General features: G+C 45.9%; 1 protein-coding gene across 6 annotated transcripts in view; it reads right to left on the bottom strand.

Annotated features, from left to right (window-relative positions):
- Positions 1 to 21,310, bottom strand: part of PNPLA1 (patatin like domain 1, omega-hydroxyceramide transacylase) — an 83,302-nt gene that overhangs the window by 8,794 nt on the left and 53,198 nt on the right. For 5 of the 6 annotated variants that reach the window (XM_081520236.1, XM_081520240.1, XM_081520238.1 and 2 more), the window contains 5 exons: positions 19,820 to 20,052; positions 16,628 to 16,693; positions 15,349 to 15,558; positions 14,368 to 14,428; positions 2,146 to 2,715 (listed from right to left, as the gene is read on the bottom strand). In XM_081520236.1, the coding sequence (XP_081376362.1) occupies positions 2,146 to 2,715; positions 14,368 to 14,428; positions 15,349 to 15,558; positions 16,628 to 16,693; positions 19,820 to 20,052 (1,140 nt within the window). The remainder of the gene's footprint in view (positions 1 to 2,145; positions 2,716 to 14,367; positions 14,429 to 15,348; positions 15,559 to 16,627; positions 16,694 to 19,819; positions 20,053 to 21,310) is intronic. The other variant, XM_081520234.1, reaches the window with a different exon arrangement.

The following is a 21,310-nucleotide window of genomic DNA, read 5'->3' as shown; positions in this document are numbered from 1 at the left end:
TTTTTCCCAGGACTTTCCGCAACACTCCCACCCCCAACAGTAACATGGCAAAACAACAAATAACATGAACCCCCGGGGGCAGCGCTCTGTCCAACTCCCCCTGATGGCCTCAGATGTCACCGGTGGGACCCAGCAGGGCTTCTCGACCTGAGCAGGACTGACACCACTGGCCAGGCAAGTCTTTGGTGTAAGGGTTGAGCATTGTAGGATGTTTAGCAGCATCCCTGGCTTCTCCCGACTAGATGTTTCCCATCAGGTGACAACCAAAAATGTCTCCAGGGACTGCCGAATGTCTCCCTGGGGTAATATGGTATGTAGTGGAAAACCACCGGGCTATCTGTACCCTCTGCCCAACCCCGATACGAGTGAGGAATGCCAACTCAGGACCCATGATTGTTCAGGCCCCCGAAGATGGCTGGCTTTAAGCACTTGTGTGATAACATAAATTAGATGCATTTCATTTAACTGGGAATAAGAGAGCAAGTGAAACACTTTGAACAACTTTCTGACTCTTAATGTTCTGGTATTTTTGTCTTGTGATTAAAAGAATCAAAGTGAACCTATTCCAAAAAAAAAAAAAAAAAGGAAAGAAAGAAAGGAAGACAAGGAAAGAAAAACAAAAACAAAATAAAAGGCAAAATGAGCCTATTCTCAAAGAGAAAAAGGAAAAAAAGGACACAAAAGGAAAACAAAAAAGACAAAGTGAACTTACTCCAGAAAAAGGAGGAGGTCACACCTGACCTGGGGCAGAATCTCAAAGAAGGAAGCCTTGCTAACCTGTGCTATTATTTACCATAATAACTATGAAAGCCCGACCGATGGGCCATGAAGACCCTACAATCTGGCCTCACGCCATCATGTGGACCTCTCTCCCTTGGTCCCCACCCAGACCACCTACAGTGGGCACCAACAGGCACCCTCTCCATACTGAATGTGCCTTCCTCCTCTGCACCCAGACCTCTAGAATAAACAAAATCTGAATGTTCTTTCTACTCGGTCAGATCCCACAAACCACCGTCATCAAAACCCTGCCCCTTTCAAATTACCCCTCACCTCCGAGAAGCCTTCCTTATTAACCCGCAGAGAGAGGTGATCTTATTCTCTGTAAGTACCCTCAACACTGTTTTTCTTGGTTACACGGTACTTAAGAATTTCTTCTTGTATTTTTGAAGTTATCATCCATGCCATTCCCTCTGTTGGAAGGGAGATTTCCTGAGAGTGAGGAATTGAGAACAGTTCATCTTTGAAGCCCCCAGAGAGGTGCTTCTCAAACTACCTGTACTGAAGAACCAATTTCTAAAAATCATACTTACAATCCATAATGGACTAGTCATTTGGTAAAATACATTACAAATGAACTAGCAGGAAAATGATGCAACTCTTGGATGTCACGGCTCTATCTTATTGCTATCAACATTTCGAAATGCTTGTTCTCACTTTCTGCATTCATTTCACTGTGTACAAGTAACAAATAATTCAGAGACTGACACTGGCCCACAGACCTCTCTTTGAGTACCATTGCCCTGGCACAGTGACTTTCACAATAAAAATCTACTAGAATAGCAGTTCTCAAATGTGAGAGGGCAAAAGAACTTGGAGGGCTTGTAAAAAATTCTGACAGCTGGATCCCACCCCTAGAATTGTTGATTTAGTAGGCATGTGGTAGGACCTGAGAATTTTTATTTCTAACAAGTTCTCAGGTGATGCTATTGCTGCTGGTTGGGGACCACACTTTGAGACTCACTAGACAGGAGCTAGCGGTAAAGAACCCGCCTGGCAATGCAGGAGGTGTAAGAGACACAGGTTTGATCCCTGGGTCGGGAAGATCCCCTGGATAAGGGAATGGCAACCCATTCCAACATTCTTGCCTGGAGAATCCCATGGACAGAGGAGCCTGGCAGGTTATGATCCCTAGGGTCGCAAAGAGTCGGACATGAATGAAGCCATGCATGCACAGACTAAAGGAAAAAACAAAAAGTCAAGTACACTGCCTTCCCGTGGTGTCCTTTCCTCATAACCAGTAAGGGCTAACTAACTTCACCAGCGCACACCTCTAAAGCAATGGCTATTAGCTACCACATCATTACACACTTGCCAGTGGGCTCTGGATGTGAGGCAGCTGAGAGAGGCCAGAAGGGTCCATACCTTGGGGCTGTTCTGGGCCCAGTTCCTCCACAGGTGGCTGTGAAGGTGATGCTGAAGAAGAATATTGGGGCAACGTTGGAGGTGCCCCCACAGTGGAAGGCCCTGGGGATGGCCTGGGTGACACAGATGCCTGGGGGGGTGGGGACTTGGGTGGTGATCCAGTCGATTGTATCTGCTGTGATGGTGATCCAGGTGACAGCCCAGGTGTTGAGCCGGGGAGTAAGGGCACAGCTGGGAGTGACGCAGGTGGCAAGTCAGTTGGAGAACGTGATGGTGATAAGGCTGGTGGCGATGCAGGTGATGAAACAGGTGACTCCACAGGCCAGTCACTTGTGGATTCGGGTGCCTGCATGGGTGGGGACAGAGGTGGACTGCAGCCACCCCTTCTATCCCCTTTGGGAGCCCACTGTGTGTGAAGTTGTCTGGATTCTTCTGGACTGGCCAGCTCTCTTTGGAGGCTTGGTTGACAGCGTTCAGGACACTCGTTGCCAAGGGCGAGTTCTATCTGGCAGTACACTTCTACCCGGGGGAAAATCACTCTCTTGGAAGGAGAATTAAGATAAGCAGCATCTAGGAAGAACGACAGCATGGGGTCACAGGTGGCATTTCTAACCCCTGACATCAGCATGGTGTTTGCAAAAAAATGGTTTCCCAAACTATTTTCAAAAACAGGATGAGTGCTTGTCATTGTTTTTGTTTTGCTTTTGCCACATATCTAGAGGATCTCAGTTCCCTGACCAAGGATTGAACCCAGCCATGGTGGACAAAGCCCAGAATTCTAACCCTGGGCCACCAGGGAATTCCTGGATTAGTGCTTTTCAATAGACTCTCTTTACTTACTTGAATTTATATTGAATGATTGTATATTGATAGATGGCTGGGGTAGATTTAAATGTTGCTGGTAAGGATCAAGTTGAGAGATGGGGGTTGGAGAGAGAGGGGGAATGATGAAAAATTGGAGAATTCTGAGACAGGAATGGGGTCTGAGCCCAGGTGGGTGGGTGAGCTTTGGACATATGCTAAGAAGGGTCAGGGAAAGGTGAGTCTGTATATTTGGTGGCACAAAGTCGAGAGAACTCCCCTCTGATGCCTTTGGTTTTCTCTGTGAAGTAGGAAGCCAGGTAGAGTAAAAGACTGGAGGTCAGGAGCAGAAGGTTTGAGGTGGTAATTGCAGAGGATGAGAGAGTAAGTTGACATGAAAAATATAATGTGATTGCTTTCAGTGTAGAAATTCACAAGCCATTTAAAAAATTCGTATGAAAATACAAAAGACCTAGAATAACAAAAACAACTTTGAAAATAGAACAGAAGCTGGAGAACTAAGATTACCTGATTTCAAGATTTATTATAAAGCTATAGTGATCAAGACAGTATGGGATTGACATAAAGATGGGTAAATCTATCAATGGTACAAAACAGAAGGCCCAGAAATAGACCCGTGACATACATAGAAAACTGATTTTAGCCCAAGATGCAAAGTTATTTCAATGGAGAAAGCAAAGTCTTTTCGACAAACAACGTTGGAATAACATGATATCCATTTTTTATAAAGAATTTAGATTTATATCTTATACTTTATAAAAAAAATTCACTCAAGATAGATCACAGACATAAATGAAAACCTAAACAAATGAAAAGCCTCAGGAAGAACGGTGGGGAGTGAGTGAAAAGGGTGAAGGGGTCAAAAGGTACAAACTTCCAGTTATAAAATAAATAAGTCACAGGATGGAATGTACAAGCTGGTGATTAGAGTTAGTATTAACAATACTCTATCAAATATTTGAGAGTTGCTAAGAGAGTAGATCTTAAAAGTTCCCATCACAAGAAAACAAAAGCTTTTTATAACTCTGTGTAGTGATGGAAGTAACTAGACTTTTTGTGAGGGTCATTCTGCAACATACACAATTTTTTAATCATCATCTGTACACCTGACACTAATATAATGCTCTGTGTCAATTATATCTCTAATTAAACTTCAATTAAAAAATAAAAAGAAATATTGCTCTACTAGGAAAAAAAGAAACCAAATCTTTTGGTGCAAGTGGAGTGACTCTTTGGAGGGCACATATCCTTTTTCACCTAAATATTAAAACACTTTAATATTTAATAAAATATTTTAATAAAATATTTAATAAAATAAAATATTTAGTAAAATTGCAAAAATAGCTCTATTTAATTTGGGGGTCATTTTTTTTGTTTGTTTGTTTTACAGACTGAACATTTCCTTTTCTCCAGACTCCTTCCAATCACTAATGTCTCTAAGAAATTAATTGCCTATACCTGTTTTTCTTACTGGTAAATGTTAATCTCCTTGTACACTGTAATTGCCTAAAATAATTGAGCTGAGTTCACCATGACTCAGGTATTTGGTTTTTAATAATAAAACCTTTGTATTTTAAAACATTAAAAATCCTCTAGAAGAAAACAAAGGAGAAAGATTTTTTGTAATCTTGAATGAAGGAAAGATTTCTTAGATAAAGACACCAAAAGCATGATCCACAAAGGATAAAAATTAATATGGACCCTACTGAAATAAAAAATTTCTCCTTTTCAGATGACACTCTTAAGGAGTTGGGTAGAGAAATCATGGACTGGGAGAAAATATTTGCAAATAGTATTTCTGAAAAAGGGCATTTATTGAGAACACATCAAAGCTCTTAACAAGAAAACAACCAATTCCATTTTGTAAATGGGCAAAGAGCCAATGGAAAGAGCTCCCCGTGGTCAAAACTGGAACAATTTGACTAACAAAATAAATAAAGTAGGACTGAATAATAACTCACAGTAAAAAATAAGTACTAGAGCGTCCATAGTGATATAAACAGCTGATTGAATAGGTAAGTCAATGGGGAAGAAAGAGACAAATCTCTCATACAGAATTCACAATAATTTCACTGGATACTTCAGCCCTTAAAGAAGTGGAAAATAACCTACTCCTTCCACGTGGGCTTTGCATAGTGACTTCTTTCCAAAGAGCACAGTATGGAAAGGAGAAAGAGTAACTTTAAGGTGGAGACACCAGAAATATGACCTCAGCCAGCTGACCAGGGTCAATGTCATCAGTGATATGTCATGTAGGCAGCACGTATCCTCGATACAATGTGATGAGAATGGCACTTTGCATCAGTTGTCTTCCTCCCTCAAACCCATAACCCCAGTCTAACCATGAGAAAAAACATCAAGCAAACCCTGACTAAAGGACATTCTACAAAATATCTGGCCAGCAGTTCATTAAAAGGGCTTCCCTGGTAGCTCAGCTGGTAAAGAATCTGCCTGCAATGCAGGAGACCCTGGTTCAATTTCTGGGTCAGGAAGGTCTGCTGGAGAAGGGATAGGCTACCCACTCCACTATTCCTGGGCTTCCCTGGTGGCCCAGATGGTAAAGACTCCACCGGCCATGAGGTTTCGAACCCTGGGTGGGGAAGATCCCCTGGAGGAAGGCATGGCAACCCACTCCAGTATTCTTACGTGGAGAATCCCCATGGATGGAGGAGCCTGGTGGGCTACAGTCCATGGGGTTGCAAAGTGTCAGACATGACTGAGCAACTAAGTACAGCACACAGGTCATTAAAAACAAGGAGTGTCCGAACAGCAGTGACAGACAAGAGGAGCCTGAGGAGGTGGCACAACCATGGGATCCCGGATGGGATACTGGGTCAGAAAGAGGACATTAGGTGAAAACTAATGAAATCTGAATAAAGAATGGGCTTCAGTTAGTAACAATTTATCAGTGTTGGTTCATTAATTATAAACAAGACACCATATTATGTACCAAATGATTTATGTACTAGGCTATAACATCTAACAAGTATGAGACATAAAATAATAGGGAAACCTAGATATGGGGTATATGGAAACTCTCTGTACTATTTTCACATTTTTCCTGTAAATCTAAAATAATTTTTAAAAAAAGCTTATCAAATAAAAGTCTAGGGGGAAATTGGGCAAAAGAGTTGAACAGACACTTCACCAAAGAATATACTTGAACAACTAATAAGCAAATGAAAAGATTTCAACATTATTAGTCATTAAGGAAATGCAGATTAAAATCACAATAAGATACCACAACACACCTGTTAGAATGGCTAATATTAAAAAGACTGACCAGGGAACTTCCCTGGAGGTTCAGTGGCTCAGATTCCACACTCCCAATGCAGGGGGCCCAGGTTCAACCTGTGGTCAGGGAGCTAGATCCCACATACCACAGCTGAGTTCAAATGCCACAACTAAAAGATTTTACATGCTGCAAGTAAGATCCAGTGCAGCCAAATAAATATTTTTTTAAAAACACAAAAAATAAAAGAGATTGACCATACAAAGTGTTGGTGAGAATGTGGAGAAACTGGAATCCTCATACACCACTGGGAATGTAAAATGATACAGTCACTTTGAAAGATAATTTGGCAATTTCTTAAAAAGTCGGACATGTATTCTGGGTATATGTCTCAGTTTGTATATATCTATAAGAATTGAAAAGAGAATCTCGAAGAGATATCTGCACACCAATGTTCCTTGCAGTATTATTCACAATAGCCAAGAGGTGGAAGCAACCCAAATGTCCACTGATAAATGAATAGATCAATAAAATTTGGTCTGTATTCACGGTCTATATTATCCAGCCTTAAGGAAGGAAATCCTGTCACATGCTACAACATGCCTGAATGTTGAGGACATTATACATGAAATAAACCAGTCACAAAAAGACAAATACTGTTACAATTCCACTGACATGAGGTATCTAAAGTATCCAAACTCACAGAAATAGAATGGTGGTTATCAGGGCCTAGGGGAAGGGGGAAATGGGGAGTTGGTTAATGGAGACAGAGTTTTAGTTTTTCAAGAAGGAAAAGTTCAGGAGATTCGTTGCACAGCAATGTATGTTTAACACTACTGAATTGTACATTTATACTGGTTAAGATGATAAATTTTATGTTATGTGTGTTTTACTACTATTATATACATTATATTTTGTATTAAAATAGTACATATACATATATTTGCATCAGTTCAGTTCAGTTCAGTCGCTCAGTTGTGTCCGACTCTTTGTGACCCCATGAACCACAACACGCCAGGCCTCCCTGTCCATCACCAACTCCCGGAGTCCACCCAAACCCATGTCCATCGAGTCGGTGATGCCATCCAACCATCTCATCCTCTGTTGTCCCCTTCTCCTCCTGCCCTCAATCTTTCCCAGCATCAGGGTCTTTTCAAATGAGTCAGCTCTTCGCATCAGGTGGCCAAAGTATTGGAGTTTCAGCTTCAACATCAGTCCTTCCAATGAATATTCAGGACTAATTTCCTTTAGGATGGACTGGCTGGATCTCCTTGCAGTCCAAGGGACTCAAGAGTCTTCTCCAACACCACAGTTCAAAAGCATCAATTCTTCAGCGCTCAGCTTTCTTTATAGTCCATCTCTCACATCCATCCATGACTACTGGAAAAACCATAGCCTTGACTAGACGGACCTTTGTTGACAAAGTAATGTCTCTGCTTTTCAGTATGCTGTCAAGGTTGGTCATAACTTTCCTTCCAAGGAGTAAGCGTCTTTTAATTTCATGGCTGCAATCACCATCTGCAGTGATTTTGGAGCCCCCCAAAATAAAGTCTGACACTGTTTCCACTGTTTCCCCATCTATTTTCCATGAAGTAATGGGACCAGATGCCATGATCTTAGTTTTCTGAATGTTGAGCTTTAAGCCAACTTTTTCACTCTCCTCTTTCACTTTCATCAAGATACATACATACATTACACATACATCCACCATATGATCTGGTCATTCCACTCCTGTGTATTTACCCAAGAGAAATAAAAGCTTTTGTCCATACAGAAACTCAAGCATTAAATGTATACACATGCATGCTAAGTCACTTCAGTCAAGTCCGACTCTTTGCAACGCTATGGACCATAGCTTGCCAGGCTCCTCTGTCCATGGGATTCTCTAGGCAAGAATACTGGAGTCGGTTGCCATGCCTTCCTCCAGGGGATCTTCCTGACCCAGGGGTCGAACCCATGTCTCTTACATTCTCCTGTATTGGCAGATGGGTTCTTTACCACTAGTGCCACCTGGGAAACCTAGGAAATGTACATAGCAACTTTATTCATAACAGCCCCAATTTGGGTACAACCTATATGCTCATTAAAAGGAGAATGGATAAATGAACTGTGGTATATTCACACAGTTGATTAGAATGCAAATGGGAATGAACTATTTATACCAAGCAATGACACGGATGAATCTCAGAATAATCATGCTGAGTGAAAAAAAAAGCAGATAAAAAAGAATTCATACTATAAGACTCCATCCATCAAAAAAAAAATCTAAAAATGAAAATTGATATATAATGACAGAAAAGACATCAAGGTTTGCTTGAGGGTGGGGGGATGAGGGAAGGTGGGAGGGATCCCAAAAGGGTATGAGGAAACTTGGGGCTTGATGGACTGTTCCCAGTCTTGATTGTGGTGCTGGTTTCACAGGGGTGTGTGTGTGTGTGTGTGTGTGTGTGTGTGTGTGTGTGTGTGTGTGTGTGTGTGTGTGTAAAAACCTATCCAATTGTGAGCGGGAGGAAGGGAGGCAAGATGATCTGTGTGTGTGTGTGTGTGTGTGTGTGTGTGTGTGTGTGTGTGTGTGCGTGTGTGTGTGTGTGTAAAAACCTATCCAATTGTGAGCGGGGGGAAGGGAGGCAAGATGATCGGTCTGGCCGGGCAAGCCTAGATGTGGGACGGATATTTCAAACGTGGCAACTTCTGAGCTCCAGCCTCACTCAGCACCCATGTCCAGGCATCTGTGTGGGGAAGGCGGATTTTCAAGGATGCCAGCAAGCAGTGCCCTTTGTTTTGGCAGAAGGCTACTGCCAGGGGAGGCCAAGGGTGGAGAGGGAGGCTCACCTGGTGGCAGAAATAATTAAGGAAATGTGACCCTCTTGAGGATGCCAGGATGCGGGCTGAGGAGTTGAGGGTGACACCTCGTGGGTGTGGCTTCCTGCCAGAGCTGACCCCCTTTCAGAAAACAGGCAGGAGGCTGGAGCAGACTCCAATTTCTGCTCCCAGATGGTAGGTGGGGATTAAGAGAGTGTAGCTCTGGGCACCAACCACAGTTTCTCAGGATATGTCAGTATTTCCTGCCTGCATCTGGTGCCAGGAGAAAACTCCAGGCCCATCAAACCCAAGAGGGTTTAGGTGCTGGAGCTGAAGCTTGCACTGAGAAAGCCACGCACACACTGGCAAATTGGAAGAGGAAGCAAAAACAGCTGGCAGCCAGCATGAGACATTTTCTCCCTTATGAGTTGTGTCTGTTCCTACTTGGAGTGATTCCAGGGCCATTGGGGAAAATCTGCCATCCTCCATATACTGTCCTCAATTCAGGAGTGGATGGCTGCAATGCTACTATCAGAGTTTCATCCTTGCGTTTAAGACTACCATTTACACCTGTGAGAATGTCCCAACCAGCTAAGGGTGGAAGGTGGAAGGGTGGGTTCCTCCAGAGGGTGAAATATGGGGCTCCTGAGAAACAGGGGAGACGAGAGGTGCTTAACAATCTACTTTGTATCTCTCCCTGGGGCTTGCCCTGAGAGAGAGATAATGGAAAATTCTAAGGGAGAGACAGGTAGGGAGGCAGTCAGGTAGCCAGGCTGTAATCTGAGCTGTAGAAGGATTTCCTGCAGCAGGGAATTGGTGTCTGCGCCAAGATCCAAGAACCAAACAGGGGATCCCCAAACCCCAAGTTCTCAATATACACCATCACTGAGGAAAGAATGGAGGGACTCCCCAGCTGGTGGTGGGAAGGACCCCAGGCCTTAGCCAGACCCTCCTATTCCTGGGGCTCTGGAGGTGAGACCTCATCTCCACCACCACACATCCTTCAGGTGGTCCTCTTTTTGGATACTTGCAGTTCAGCTTCCCAGCTGTCCCCTGTGCAAATGCGGAGGGTGGAGGAGTTATCAGAGGACAGTCGGGATCAGGAGGCATCTGTCTGCCAAGAGGTTCTGCAGAGAGGTGAGAGGAGGGGCCTGTCTCTGAGGTGAGAACAGGCAGTGGACTGGATTGACCGTGGCTAGGAGTAAAACATGGAGATATGGTCCACCACCAGCCACCTTGTACAGAGGAGAAACAGGCCCCAGGAGGTGAATTACTTACTCAAGGTCACACAGTTGGTGTGTCGGGAACCAGGATCTAAAGTACAGATTAGGAACCAAGACTCAGAGAGGTGGAGTGATTTCCTGATTTCACACAGCTTGGGGGATGGGGGTCCTGGCCCAGGGCCACTCGCTTCCAGAGCCCACATTCTCTACCCCCTGCTCCTCATCCTCCTAGCTGGGAGAAAGGACCCAGGAGAAAGTAGATTCAGGACAAGGGAAGCTTGGGAAAGCAGGAGACAATTTTGGAGAAAAAATTTTTAAAATGCATATAACCTAGGGGGAAGAAAAACCACATTCAATCTTTTAATCTCACTCCTAAAACACACATTTTTTTAAACTACATACAGAAGAAGTTCACCATGATTCCACAGAGCCCTACGGGGCTCCTAGGCACAAAGTATTGCTGTGTCCCCTATTTCTTTGATTATAGGAAACAGCCTTCATTCAGCCGCCTCAACCTTCTCTGAGTTCAAATGGGCAGGTTCAAGCAGTTGTTAATTAGGGACGGGAGGGAATGGGAGACCAAGGAGAAACAGCCAAGAGCAGCCTTGGGGCAAGGTCATGTTTCCCATCAAAGGATGCACACAGAAACATCTTTGAGATATTCTGCATATCTGCACAACCGTTCAACTTCAGCTTCTTTGGCATTAATGGTTGGGGCATAGACTTGAATGGTTTGCCTTGCCGAAGAAGCTGAAGTTGAACACTTCTATGAAAACCTACAAGACCTTCTAGAACTAACACCAAAAATAGATATCCTTTTCATCTTAGGGGACTGGAATGCAAAAGTAGGAAGTCAAGAGATACCTGGAGTAACAGGCAAGTTTGGCCTTGGAGCACAAAATGAAGCAGGGCAAAGGCTAACAGAGTTTTGCCAAGAGAACTCACTGCTCATAGCAAACACCCTCTTTCAGCAACACAAGAGACGACTCGATACATGGGTATCACCAGATGGTCAATACTGAAATCAGATTGATTATATTCTTTGCAGCCAAAGATGGAGAAGCTCTATACAGTCAGCAAAAACAAGACCAGGAGCTGACTGTGGATCAGACCATGAACTCCTCAGTGCAAAATTCGGACTTAAACTGAAGAAAGTAAGGAAAAGCACTAGACCATTCAGCTATGACCTAAATCAAATCCCTTATGATTATACCGTGGAAGTGACAAATAGATTCAAGGGATTAGATCTGATAGACAGAGTGCCTGAAGAACAATGGATAGAAGTTTGAAACATTGTACAGGAGGTGGTGATCAAAACCATTCCCAAGAAAAAGAAATGCAAAAAGGCAAAATGGCTGTCTGAGGAGACCTTACAAATAGGTGAGAAAAGAGAAGCGAAAAGCAAAGGAGGAAAGATATATCCATCTGAATGCAGAGTTCCAAAGAATAGCAAGGAGAGATAAGAAAGCCTTCCTCAGTGATCAGTGCAAAGAAATAGAGGAAAACAATAGAATGGGAAAGACTAGAGATCTCTTCAAAAAAATTGGAGACACCAAGGGAACATTTCATGTAAAGATAGGCACAATAAAGGACAGAAACGGTATGGACCTAAGAGAAGCAGAAGATATTAAGAAGAGGTGGCAAGAATACACATAAGAACTATACAGAAAAGGTCTTAATGACCCAGATAACCATGATGGTGTGATCACTCACCTAGAGCCAGACATTCCAGAGTGCGAAGTCAAGTGGTCTTAGAAAGCATCAGTACGAACAAAGCTAGTGGAGGTGGTGGAATTCCAGCTGAGCTATTTAAAATCCTAAAATATGAGGCTGTGAAAGTGCTGCACTCAATATGCCAGAAAATTTGGAAAACTCAGCAGTGACCACAGGACTGGAAAAGGTCTGTTTTCATTCCAATTTCAAAGAAAGGCAATGCCAAGCAATGCTCAAACTACCGCACAATTACACTCATCTCACACTCTAGCAAAGTAATGCTCAAAATTCTCCAAACTAGGCTTCAACGGTACGTGAACTGAGAACTTCCAGATGTTCAAGTTGGATTTAGGAAAGGCAGAGGAACAAGAGATCAAATTGCCAACATCTGTTGGATCATAGAAAAAGCAAGAAAGTTTCAGAAAAACATCTATTTCTTCTTCATTTACTTACACTAAAGCCTTTGATTGTGTGGATCACAACAAACTGCGGAAAATTCTTAAAAAGATGGGAATACCAGATCTTACCTGCCTCCTGAGAAATCTGTATGAAGGTTAAGAAGCAACAGTTACACCTGGACATGGAACAACAGACTAGTTCCAAATTGGGAAAGGAGTATGTCAAGGCTGTATATTGTCACCCTGCTCATTTAACTTATATGCAGAGTACATCATGTGAATGCTGGGCTGGATGAAGCACAAGCTGGAATCAAGATTGCCAGGAGAAATAGCAATAACCTCTGATATGCAGATGACACCACACTTATGGCAGAAAGTGAAGAACTGAAGAGCCTCTTGATGAAAGTGAAAGAGGAAAGTGAAAAAATTGGCTTAAAACTCAACATTCAAAAAACTAAAATCATGGCATCTGTCCCATCACTTCATGGCAAATAGATAGGGAAACAATGGAAACAGTGACAGACTTTATTTTGGGAGGCTCCAAAATCTCTGCAGATGGTGACTGCAGACATGAAATTAAAAGATGCTTGTCCCTTGGAAGAAAAGTGATGACCAACCTAGACAGCATATTAAAAAGCAGAGACATTACTTTGCCAACAAATGTCCATCTAGTCAAAGCTGTGGTTTTTCCAGTAGTGATGTATGGATGTGAGAGTTGGACCATAAAGGAAGTTGAGCCTAAAGAATTGATGCTTTTGAACTGTGGTGTTGGAGACGACTCCTGAGTCCCTTGGACTGCAAGGAGATCAAACCAGTCAATCCTAAAGGAAATCAGTCTTGAATATTCATTGGAAGGACTGATGCTGAAGCTGCAGCTCCAATACTTTGACCACCTGATGCGAAGAGCTGACTCCTTGGAAAAGACCCTGATACTGGGAAAGATTGAAGGCAGGAGAAAGGGATGACAGAGGATGAGATGGTTGGATGGCATCATTGACTCAATGGACATGAGTTTGAGCAAGTTCAGGGAGTTGGTGATGGACAGGGAGGCCTGGCATGCTGCAGTCCATGGGGTCCCAAAGAGTCAGACACAACTGAACAACTGAACTGAAGTGAACATTTGGTAAACATCCTTTGATCTAGAAATCATTTTTTTTCTGGAAATATGTCCCATGGAATTAATTCTAGATATAGAAAAGCTTTTTTCTTTCATTTTAACAAAGAAGTTTGCGTGGAGTTAGAGTGTGTAATAGATGCCATTGAAATCAGATAATGCACAGAGGATACACAGGGATGGGACCATACTTTCCAAACCAGCATAGGGTGAGGGCTCTTCTCTCTCATTTGTTGATCAATATGTCACTCAAAGTCTCACACAAACATAAACTAGTCATATTTAGTTCTATATTAACACTACTGTTTCACTGGAAAGAGAATAAAATGCAAGAAGATGTAATGACGTGAAAATGGAATTCCCCAGGGAGATACGAGCTAGGTCTTTCCTAGCTTTTATTTTTATCTATTTATTTTTAATATATTGACTTTTTAAAAGATTTTTTTCATGTGGACCATTTTTAAAGCCTTTATTGAATCTGTTACAATATCGCTTCTGTTTTATGTTTTGGTTTTTTGGTCCCGAGGCATGTGGGATATTAGCTCCCTGACCAGGGATCTAACCCACACCCCCTGCCTTGGAAGGTGAAGTTTTAACAAGTGGACCTCCTGTGAAGTCCCAACCTAAACATAGCTTTTAAATCCAGAAAATTTATCTGTACAAAAACTGTAGACACAGTCCAATCAGTTAATTTAAAGCCCCTTTTCCACAGAGACCATAATTTCTGGCCACAGTGGCCTGTCCTGGACAATGAAGACAGTCGGGTTCTTGTACCCATTTCCGGCTCTCCTGGGTGAATTCCCAGTTCACAAACAGGGGAAACGCTCCTTTGCTCAGCCCTTCTACTTTCTGTCTTTGCCCCACCTACCTCACCCCACCCTGCCGCCCCACTTCCTCCTGGCTCCACATGGTACTCACTCAGCCTCCTCAAGTACAAAACAGCATCTTCGTACCCTCGGTAGTAATAGTCGTGGAGGATCTGCAAGGTGGAGCACCAGGAACATAAGTAAGGATGCAGCAACGCAGAGCCTGGCGGCCCCCTGGCCCAAAGCAGCTGCTTCCACTGCTCTTCAGCTTCACCAGATGGGCTTTTTAACACGTACTCCCCCCTTGCTATCTGCTGAGAAGTGGGGGGCAGTTCCTGACCATGGGTCCATACTGATGCTGCGTGAAGGCGTTACACCAGTCACGGCTGATCATCAGTTTTCCCCGGGCCGCAGAGTGTGAGAGGTCTGTAGTAGAACCAGAGAAGGTGCATTTGGGCAGTAGGAAGAGCAGAATTAGGAGACTGGGCTCAAATCCCAGCACGGCCACTTCTCGGCTTGGTGGCTGTCTGAATGTGACCTCTCAGCCTCAGTCTCTTCACTTGTAAAATGGGAATAACAACTGTATGTATTACAGAGGATGCTGGCAGATTACCTGAGATAGTGCCCATAACACCTTTTCTGTAAAGGGCCAAATAGTAAATATTTGGGGCTTTGCAGGTCACACATAGTCTCTGTCACTTCTTTCTTTTTATTTTTATTTTTAACAATGCCTTAAAAATAGAAAGTCCATTCTTAGGTCACAAGTGATGGGCTGGATTTGGCTCCTGAGCCATAGTTTGCTGATCCCACACTGCACGTCAGAATGCGAGAGTTCAGCCAACATTTCTATCCGCGGTTCTGACATAATCAGGGGGAGAGAATTGAGGCTGGGAGCACCTAGGGCACTTGTTCATTCCTGGGTAGCAGCAAGGCCAGGATACAGGTTTACAAGGAAGTTTAAGGGGCCAACGAAGGGGGAAAACACAGATGGACTGAGTGGGCCCCACTGACTCCCCCATCCCAGTCCCCCTCCCCACACCACCACCCTCCCTGGCTCTCCCGCCCTCACTCTCAGATCCCTCGTGCCTCTCACCATCAGGTCTGGGGGGAACAGGGCATGAGTCATCCTGGCAATGTTCTCCAGGGAGAACTGGAAGGAGCAGTTGAACAGGCGGAAATCGTGGAAGATGGCGGGGCAGTCCCGCGGGCAGATGTCCTGCTGCCCGCTGAAGGTGGAGATGGTGATGGAGTCGGTCCAGAAGGAGCAGGGCTGCATGCCGGTGAAGCCCCCGTCAATGTACCGCTGTGGGGCAGGGGGTGCCAGTGAGAAACGCTCATCTGGGGTCAGAGGCCCTCTCCCCCACTCAAGTCATCAAAGAAATGGGTCTTGGGACTTCCCTAATGGCCCAGAGGTTAAGACTCTGCCCTCCCAGCGGGAGGGGAGGAGTGTGGGGGTGTGGGCATGGGTTTGATCCCTAGTCTGGAACTAAGATCTCAAAGGCCACGTGGTAAGGCCAAAAAAAAAAAAAGGGAAATGGGTCCCTCGGGAGAAGCTTTGACACCAAGTTTCGGGGGTATCCATGCTCTGGATAAAGTTGTCACAGTCACCTTTTGTGAAGTGCCTCAATGGCTGAGGGCAGGGCTGGGGAATGGAACCCATCCCCAGGGCCTTATGAGAAGGTGTATATGCGGTGAGACTGAGCAGGTTGTGAGATATTCCCCCTCCAGGCTGCTGCAGGTCCCAGTTGCCTCCCTCTGTTGAGGTCAGACCTCCCCCGCAAACCCTTCAGAACCCTCCTCATTACCAGGTGTCCACCCTCAAGTCCCTTCCCCTCTTGGGGCTTCTGTTCCCTCAACCATGAACAAAGGATCACAGATACAGAGGCTCTAACTCTCTGGGCGCCTGAGAATTACATGGATGACATGCAATAAGGGTCCATCTGCTAGCTGACTCCTAGTCTCTGGATCTCATGTTCTCTAGATATAAAATGAGGAGGGGATGCGGGTTAAATCCTCCTGTTCACAGTGTGGTCCGTGGACCAGCAGCATCTGCATCAGCTGAGGCTGGTTAGAGGCACAGTCTCACACTGACGGCATTTTCCTACTGGGAAAATCTGGCAAACTTGTGGAGCCTTGACTTGCCAGGCTCAGTAATGGGTTGGTGGGTGCAGAGAGAAGCCCAACCCAGTGGGGGAAAGGTCATCTTAAAGCCCCAGAAATCCATCTGCATTGGGAATTCTGAGTAGGAAAACACAAGGGCCTTTTCAATTTTTGTGGTCTTTCCATTGAATTCTGAGACCATCCCTCACAGATGTGGGTCACAGGGGTCCCCCTGGATCCCAGCTGGCCCCCTCCCACACTGAAGCACATACCACGCCACGGTAAGTTGGAGGAATAAGCCCGCAGTACACAGGGACAAAGCAGCTGCAGTACAGGGCCTGTGGGGAGAGAACAGGGCTGAGACACCCAAGGCCTGGGGCTGAGTGAGGAGGACTCACCTGCAGCGTCTGAGCCACCACTAGCTTGGCCCTCCTTACACCCAAGGTGGAGGCCTTGCCCTGGGAAGTGGAGCCCCAAGTCAGTCCCTGGCTGGGTCCTTGGTAACCTCCTTGGTTGGTCTGGGCAGGGTGTCCCAGCTTTAAAGGGACAAAGCGGCCTCAGTGATCTCCAGGCTTCCTTCTGGCACCAAATTTCCATGAATCCAACGGGATTCAACAACCATTGTTGTATATCTGGCCTGGGCCTTTGGAGTCTGATCGTTTGGAATCACAGGACATTCCCACCCTTGGGAATGTTCAAAGAGGGGGAACAAGCAGGTGAGAATACATGGGGTGACTGGTGCTGTGATGGAGATGGGCATGGGCAATGTGGCCCCAAAGAAGCGCCCAACCCAGGGGGTGCGAGGCCGACAGGTGATGAATAAAAGTTTCCTGGCAGGCGTGACTGGAGTCTCATTGAGCAGGTGAAGCGGGGTGGAAAGGGGGAAGGGCATCCCAGGCAGAAGGAGCAGCAGGTGCAAAGGCACAGAGGCCTGCTTTGTGTGACCTGCTCTGGCTGGTATGGGTAGGAGGGGGAAGTGGTGGAAGAGGACTGGGGAGAGAAAAATCTTGAAGAACTGGGTGCTAATAAACCCAGGGGACATGAGGCGGCTGGAGGAAGTGTCCATGCCCACTGTCTATTCATCCCCCTCACTGGGATCAAAGCCATGCCAGTGTGGGGAAGTGAGGATGGGTGGCAACAGCCTTGCATTCAGAGGAAGGAAGAGGAGTGGAAATAAGGGTGGAGGGGCATGTGCTCAACCCCTTTGTCCTGAAAGAAAATTGTGCCTATCCATAGCACTCTTCAACACTAACAATTCATAACTAAAGTTTATATTAATGGGGGCTTCCCTGGTGGCTCAGTGGTAAAGAATCCACCTGCCAATATAGGAGACATGGGTTCGATCCCTGGTTTCCAGAAAGATCCTCAGTTCAGTTCAGTTCAGTCGCTCAGTCGTGTCCGACTCTCTGCGACCCCATGAATTGCAGCACGCCAGGCCTCTCTATCCATCACCAACTTCCGGAGTCCACCCAAATCCATGTTCATCGAGTCGGTGATGCCATCCAACCATCTCATCCTCTGTCGTCCCCTTCTCCTCCCGCCCCCAATCCTACCCAGCATCAGGGTCTTTTCCAATGAGTCAACCCTTCGCATGAGGTGGCCAAAGTTTCAGCTTCAACATCAGACCTTCCAATGAACACCCAGGATTGATCTCTTTTAGGATGGATTGATTGGATCTCCTTGCAGTCCAAGGGACTCTCAAGAGTCTTCTCCAACACCACAGTTCAAAAGCATCAATTCTGCGGCGCTCAGCTTTCTTCACCGTCCAACTCTCACATCCATACATGACCACTGGAAAAACCATAGCCTTGACTAGATGGACTTTTGTTGGCAAAGTAATGTCTCTGCTTTTAAACATGCTATCTAGGTTGGCCATAACCTTCCTTCCAAGGAGTAAGCGTCTTTTAATTTCATGGCTGCAGTCACCATCAGCAGTGATTCTGGAGCCCAAAAAAGTAAAGTCTGACACTGTTTCCACTGTTTCCCCATCTATTTCCCATGGAGTGATGGGACCAGATGCCATGATCTTAGTTTTCTGAACGTTGAGCTTTAAGCCAACTTTTTCACTCTCCTCTTTCATTTTCATCAAGAGGCTCTTTAGTTCTTCTTCACTTTCTGCCATAAGGGTGGTGTCATCCGCATATCTGAGGTTATTGATATTTCTCCCGGCAATCTTGATTCCAGCTTGTGTTTCTTCCAGCCCAGCGTTTCTCATGATGTACTCTGCATAGAAGTTAAATAAGCAGGGTGACAATATACAGCCTTGACGGACTCCTTTTCCTATTTGGAACCAGTCTGTTGTTCCATGTCCAGTTCTAACTGTTGCTTCCTGACCTGCATACAGGTTTCTCAAGAGACAGGTCAGATGGTCTGGTACTCCCATCTCTTTCAGAATTTTCCACAGTTTATTGTGATCCACACAGTCAAAGGCTTTGGCATAGTCAATAAAGCAGAAATAGATGTTTTTCTGGAACTCTCTTGCTTTTTCGATGATCCAGCGGATATTGGCAATTTGATCTCTGGTTCCTCTGCCTTTTCTAAAACCAGCTTGAACATCTGGAAGTTCACGGTTCACGTATTGCTTATCCTACATGCCTCGAAACAACTAAGCTCATGCGCAAAAGCTACTGAGTCTGTGCTTTAGAGCCGGGAAGCAGCGACTACCGAAACCTGAGCACCCCAGAGCCAGGGCTCAGCAACAAGAGAAGCCACCGCAATGAGAAGCCATGGCACCTCAACTAGAGAGTAGCCCACCCACCCCCGCAAGGAGGGAAATGCCCGCGCAGCACCAAAGACTCGCGCAGCCAATAAATAAGTAAATAAAATTATTTTTAAAGTTATATTAACGAGCTTAGAAAAGTGCACTATCAGAGCCCCCTTTGCATTTAGTGATAACGCAGTCCTTTTTATCAAGGACCAGAGGAAGAGAGAAGGCGGAGGGAGGCCGCTCCCACAAACTGGGAGTAATTCAGCGGGGAAACAGTGCAGCCCAGGCCTACAGGAGCCACAGGACCTCTGTTGATGACACAGACGGGCCTCTGAGAAGCCGCAGGATCAGAGCAGAGGGCAGAGGCAAAACGGGCGGGACTCTGAGCGCTGAAGTGTAGGATGGTGACCAAGTCTGATTCGTTTTTGGCGTCTCTCTGTGCCCATCTCGTTTAACAGCGTGCCTGACACAGAAAGACGGATGGCAGGAGGGCGAAGGGAGGGAAGAACTTGGGAAGCAGAAAACAGAAGGAAGTGAGGCAGACAGGTGGACCAGAGGCCTGTCAAAAAAGCAAGACCAGCCTCTCCTTTTCGGCCCCAGCTCCCCGGCCCCGCTCTCATTTCCAGCCCCGCCCACCCGACACCCACCTTATTTCCCAGCCCCGCCCACCCGACACCTCCCTTATTCCCAGCCCCCGCCCACCCGGCCCCGCCCTTATTCCCAGCCCCGCCCTCACACCCAGGTCCCGCCCCCTTGCCTCAATGAGCTCTTCCTTGGACGTATACTCTGAAACCACCACACTCTCTCCATCCGTGAACCGGGTGAGGGCTACGTGGAGCTTCCCAGTGGTGACCTTGTAGGAGTCCTCAGGCAGGACCCGGTACAGAAACTGCCTCATCATCTGCACCATCTTACAGGACGGCGATAAGGGCCCCAAGAAGGACTTCTTCACCTCGGCCACACCCACATTGAGGACTCGAAGGTATTCATCTGCGGAGGAAGCAGAGAGGAGCTGGTGCTCAGCAGCCTCAATGGCATAAAGAGGTCAGGGGCGATTATGCCATCTCATCCTGAATCCAATAAATAGAAAAACCTGTAATTCTGACACGGAAGAGGTCTCAGGCGTCAGCCTGTCATTCTGCACGTGAGGAAAGCAAGGCACAGAGGAATGAAATCACTGGCTCCCGAGAGCCCACCACTAGTCAGGTGTCCTGACTCCTTCAATTGAGGGTGAAGGACCACGTTTCTACCCCACCACCAGACTGCATTCTTTTGAGTCCTAGAGGCTTTTTGCCCTCTATGTGAGTCCCATTAAAATAGCGATCTAGTTGAAAGGCTTTACCAAGTGACACCCTGGGACGCATGCTTAGTGCCTGCTGCATCTGTGGGCAGGAGGGGGTGCTAACCTTGAGGCAGGGGAATTACAGGGAGGGGTAAACTTTGTTTTGAAGCCATTGCATCATCTTTCTTTTATGGCCCCTGGCCTAGGCCTGAGAGGGAGAAGGCCCTGAAATGCGCACACAAGGCTGTGTTGCAGGGGTTCCCAGGAGGGCGAGCGAGGTGAACCTTCTGCCTGCTTCTGAGAGGGGCACAGCCGGGGCACATAAGAGCCTACACGTGCCAGATGGGGGGGCTCAGAGGTCAGATGTGTTGTCCAGGGGGTGGCGGAGGAAGGTGTGACCCACCCCATCCCCCGCCATCCCCAGAATTCCACCAGGGAAGTTAGAGTTGTGCACTGCAGGAGACCTGGGTTCGATCCCTGGGTTGGGAAGATCCCCTGGAGAAGGAAATGGCAACCCACTCCAGTATTCTTGCCTGGAGAATCCCATGGACCGAGGAACCTGGCAGGCTACAGTCCATGGGGTTGCAAGAGTCAGACACGACTGAGTGACTTTCACTACCACTACTACTGAATAAGAAGTGCGGTCACAGCACTAATACTGTGTGGTAGGTAGTTCTGGCCTCATTTTACCGATCAGGAGACTGAGGCTCAGAGAGGTAATATAAGTTGCCCAAGGGCAACCATCTGGTAAGGGAACAAAGTGGGATTTTAACCTAGAATGTGTGACCCAGGAACTCATGCTCCTTCACTACATTAAGCTAAAAGCTTTCAGAGCTGGGCCTGTATCTGCTTCTTGCCAATTGCTGCTAATTTCCATCTTGTGCAAACCCGCTGGGAAAATCAGGAGTGGAAACAGACCTGAAAAGGACTGCTAATTTTTACAACAAACATTTAATTGTAAAAACA

This window comes from Giraffa tippelskirchi, chromosome 8, assembly GCF_054371585.1.
Source record: "Giraffa tippelskirchi isolate mGirTip1 chromosome 8, T2T-mGirTip1v1.2.pri, whole genome shotgun sequence".
In the NCBI taxonomy this organism is placed as follows: domain Eukaryota; kingdom Metazoa; phylum Chordata; class Mammalia; order Artiodactyla; family Giraffidae; genus Giraffa; species Giraffa tippelskirchi.
Note: the sequence above shows the minus strand (reverse complement) of the source record. Positions and strands in the feature narration are given on the sequence as shown.